Source organism: Bactrocera latifrons, unplaced genomic scaffold (assembly GCF_001853355.1).
Source record: "Bactrocera latifrons isolate USDA-ARS-PBARC rearing strain unplaced genomic scaffold, ASM185335v1 scaffold_37, whole genome shotgun sequence".
In the NCBI taxonomy this organism is placed as follows: Eukaryota; Metazoa; Arthropoda; class Insecta; order Diptera; family Tephritidae; genus Bactrocera; species Bactrocera latifrons.
In genome coordinates this window covers 605,503-609,077 of record NW_017537012.1, presented here as the reverse complement: position 1 = coordinate 609,077, position 3,575 = coordinate 605,503, and the positions used below count along the sequence as shown (strand labels likewise).

The following is a 3,575-nucleotide window of genomic DNA, read 5'->3' as shown; positions in this document are numbered from 1 at the left end:
AAAAATTTTCCATATAAATTCCATAAATCATGCATTCTATCCTATATTTTTTTTCTATATTTATTTTTAAATTTAGCAATATTTACGCCTAAACAACTGAAAAAACTCTTTGCCTATAGAAAAGCATAAACTTTGCACAGCATTAAAAAAGCCTACAGTTACTATCTACACCTATCTATTTTTCTTACTTATTCTTATAATATCATTTAGTCATTAGATTGTAATTATTAATTTGATTTATTTGTTTTGGTTAGCAAATTATGAATTACAAATAATAAAAAAAAAAACAATTTTTGAAAGCCAACAAAAAATACTAATCTTTGAATTTAATTATTTTTCAATGAACCCTTCCAAATCCCACTTCGTCTTTCTCCATTGCTTTGTTTTTGTATATTTGTGTTAAATTTCATGCTTCTTTTTATACTTCTACGTAATTTTGTGTTATGTGCATACCTTGCTTTTGTTACTTATATTTCCTTGTTTTGTGTACAATATACTTTTTGGCGGTGTTGGTTTTCGTTAAAATACTTTTCTTACTATAAGTATGCTAATATGTGTGTGTGTTTTTTGTAATAAATGTATGTGGCTTAACTGTCTGTAATTAACATTGCATGCCGTATTTTTATATACTTGTATGTRTGGAGTAATGACTTGCAAAATGCGCATGCTTAACGGCATTGCCTTTGTATGAGTTTTGGTGTTTTTTTTTTTAATACTTTTAGTTTCCATATTTGTATGTGTATTGTGTATATGTATACGGTTGTGCAGTGCGTGGGGCTTGCACTAAACATCACGTGAATAAGCTCAAAACAAATATATTACGAAATATTGAGGCTCTAGGGTCGCAGTGCAGTTATGTTCTAAGAAGAATATCGGATTGTATGATACTGCATATAGTGTACCGATTCTAAAAACAAAAAAAAATTATAGCTAATTTATAGCTAGCGAGCATACTTTCAACAATTTTTAGCTACAAAAATTACCTTGCASATTATATACAAATACCTGCTAACAATATTACATAATATAGGCTATTTAGATAACCTAAAAAAGCAGGTTCCTCAGTTTTACTTTCATTTAGGCAGACTATAGGGCAATCACATGCACTCTCCATCGATCTTGTAACTAATCTGCTGATAACTTTTTGAACAGCATATACCAAAAGTTATTACTCTTATTGCTGAAGCATTTATATGCTGCAATATATTATTAAAAACTCGTGACTAATTATTGCATATGTACTTCTCATCCGAATATAACATTAATCTCATTAACTTTGCATTTTATTCTTATCTTTTCTTCTTTTTTACTGTGGCTGCCTCGTATCTCACCAAATTTAACAAAAAAACAAAACAAAAAAATCAATAAAACGAATAAATTACATCTTTGCATACAATCATATCTAACAATGAACTACCAAACACAAAAAAAAAACATCAATTGATAATAAAAAAATAATATAACAAAATAGGGTAACAATAAGAATATTTTGGTAAAGAAAGTTTTCATTTTGAAAGGCGGTAATAATACGTAATGATGAGCCAACGATATGATCAGCGGTAGTGGAGGAGGCGGGATAGGCGTGATAGGCGGGAGCAGTGGTGGCGGCAGCGGCAACAGCAACGGCAACAACAGCAACACCATCAGCGGTAGTGTGGTAAGCACCACACGCCTCAGCCGTGCCCAACAACAGCAGCAGCAGCAGCACCATCAACAGAGCAGCGGTTCAAGCGGTCTAGCCGCCATAGCCGCAGCTGCTACTGGCGCCCAACCGATCGCATCCGGCAGCGGCACACATCGTACGCGCATATTGCGTGGCCATGCAGCACAAACAACCACTGGTGAACGTGTGCTGCTCATCAACTATGTGTCGCCCAGTGCATCGGCAGCCACATCGCCCAATACGCAAACGCAAGCGCACACGGTTAGCAGCGCCACAGCGAATAGCGGTGGGGTCGCGACCACAACCACCACGCGCAAAATCCTCCATGCCAGAGCGGCGGCAGCGACGCATGCGAATGTTAGCACCGCCACACCCGTGTCATTTGCCGGCCTCGGATCTGAGGTGACGGTCACACTGACGCGCTCTGGTAAATCGACCGCCGGTCATATTGTACGAAATCATAGCATTGCCACGGAAACGGTAGAACATCAACAACAGCAACAACAACATCATCATCATGTGAGCAGTAGTTCGCCGCCGCCGCTTGTCTTCACGACGACGGCGCACAGCGATTTGCATCATCACCAGCAGCAGCAACACCAACAACATCAGCAACACGAAATAATTGAACAGCAGCAAACACATCAACATCATCAGCTGCTAACGCATCGACAATTGCAACAACACCAGCAGCAAAATACAACAACGGTGCTAGATCCCTTGGACTTGCAGGACCAAGACGAATATCAACAGCAACAACATCAGCAGATCGTCATCGAGCATCACGGCGGCAACGGCCAGTCGCAGCAGACGCACGAAGAGGAGTTGCTTGAGTATGACGACGAAGAGGAAGTAGAGGAGCACCACTTGCAACAGCTGCAGGAGGTGCAAGATCAGCAGGAATGCGATGGCGAGCAAGTCGAAGAAGTTTATCTCAACTGAAAGTGACGTCAGTGGCAATTGAGCGCATGCTCTGAAATGACGGATTGAAATGAGCGCAGTTCCGTTTKCCAGCTGACTTAAAGATCATGCAAAATAGGTATAATGACAAGAGTACTTCAATAATTTCGTAATGACAGTGAGATTTTGTAAGTACCAAATGAACGACTGTCTTCAAGTTGCAAATATTTTTACTTTTCAATCTTTGGTATAAAAAAATCCCATATTTACTTGAATACATATGTAAATACAGACATAAATGGTGGTGGCTCACCTTCTTTGTACAGAAATATTTCACATACATCTTTTAATTTTGCAGTAAATAAAAAAATATATATTAAAATTGACTTTTTTTCAAATTGTTGTTGAGACTTTATTAATATAAAGACGTTAACAAAAGTATTTATTATATACAAAACGCAGTTTCAGACATTTATTATTAAATTGTAAATATTATGGTGTAACAAAAATATATATAGTACCAATTTTACGCACTAAAATAAGTAAGTTATTGTAGAAAATTTTCATACTTTGGAAAAATAAATACAAATAAATGGTAATAAAGGGAAACAATTTAAAGTAAAGTATGTAGCACATTATTTACTCATTGCATTCTACGAAAAAAGTTTTAAAGTTATAAGCTAAGACTTTTTCAAAGCGAAAATATAATTTTTTTAATATTTATAACAATTAATTAAACAGCCTGTAGCGTATTTAAGAAATATTTATAAACATAATACGCATATTTCTATATAAACTCCTTTAATTGCCAGTGAGTTGTGCGATCTTTAATCTCAAATAGTGAGTACTTAGAAATATAAATATGAGCGAAATTAAAAAAAAAAGAAAAAATCAAACATTTAAATAAATTATATTAAGTGCAAATAAACATAAAAAGAATTTATTTACACATTTTTAATAGTGTAAGTAAAAGTTAATGTAGGTATAAGTATAAAGAAATTAAATAAAGTAA

General features: G+C 35.2%; 2 protein-coding genes across 8 annotated transcripts in view; both read left to right on the top strand.

The window, feature by feature from the left end:
- The window catches only part of LOC108971939 (transcription factor GAGA), a 17,785-nt gene extending 16,217 nt beyond the window's left edge, over nt 1–1,568 (top strand). For 6 of the 7 annotated variants that reach the window (XM_018938300.1, XM_018938301.1, XM_018938298.1 and 3 more), the window contains one exon: nt 1,472–1,553. In XM_018938300.1, the coding sequence (XP_018793845.1) occupies nt 1,472–1,534 (63 nt within the window). In that variant the 3' untranslated portion in view covers nt 1,535–1,553. Of the gene's footprint in view, nt 1–1,471 lie in introns of all 7 variants that reach the window. The other variant, XM_018938304.1, reaches the window with a different exon arrangement.
- On the top strand, nt 1,537–2,958 carry LOC108971940 (box A-binding factor). Its single transcript, XM_018938305.1, has one exon. It carries the CDS (start codon nt 1,550–1,552, stop codon nt 2,603–2,605), a length of 1,056 nt encoding a protein of 351 aa, XP_018793850.1. The 5' UTR covers nt 1,537–1,549; the 3' UTR covers nt 2,606–2,958.
- Nucleotides 2,959–3,575: the final 617 nt, after the last annotated feature.

What these genes read in the sequence shown, in the direction of transcription:
- LOC108971940 (XM_018938305.1), top strand. Translation starts at nt 1,550, where the DNA reads ATGATCAGCGGTAGTGGAGGAGGCGGGATAGGCGTGATAGGCGGGAGC.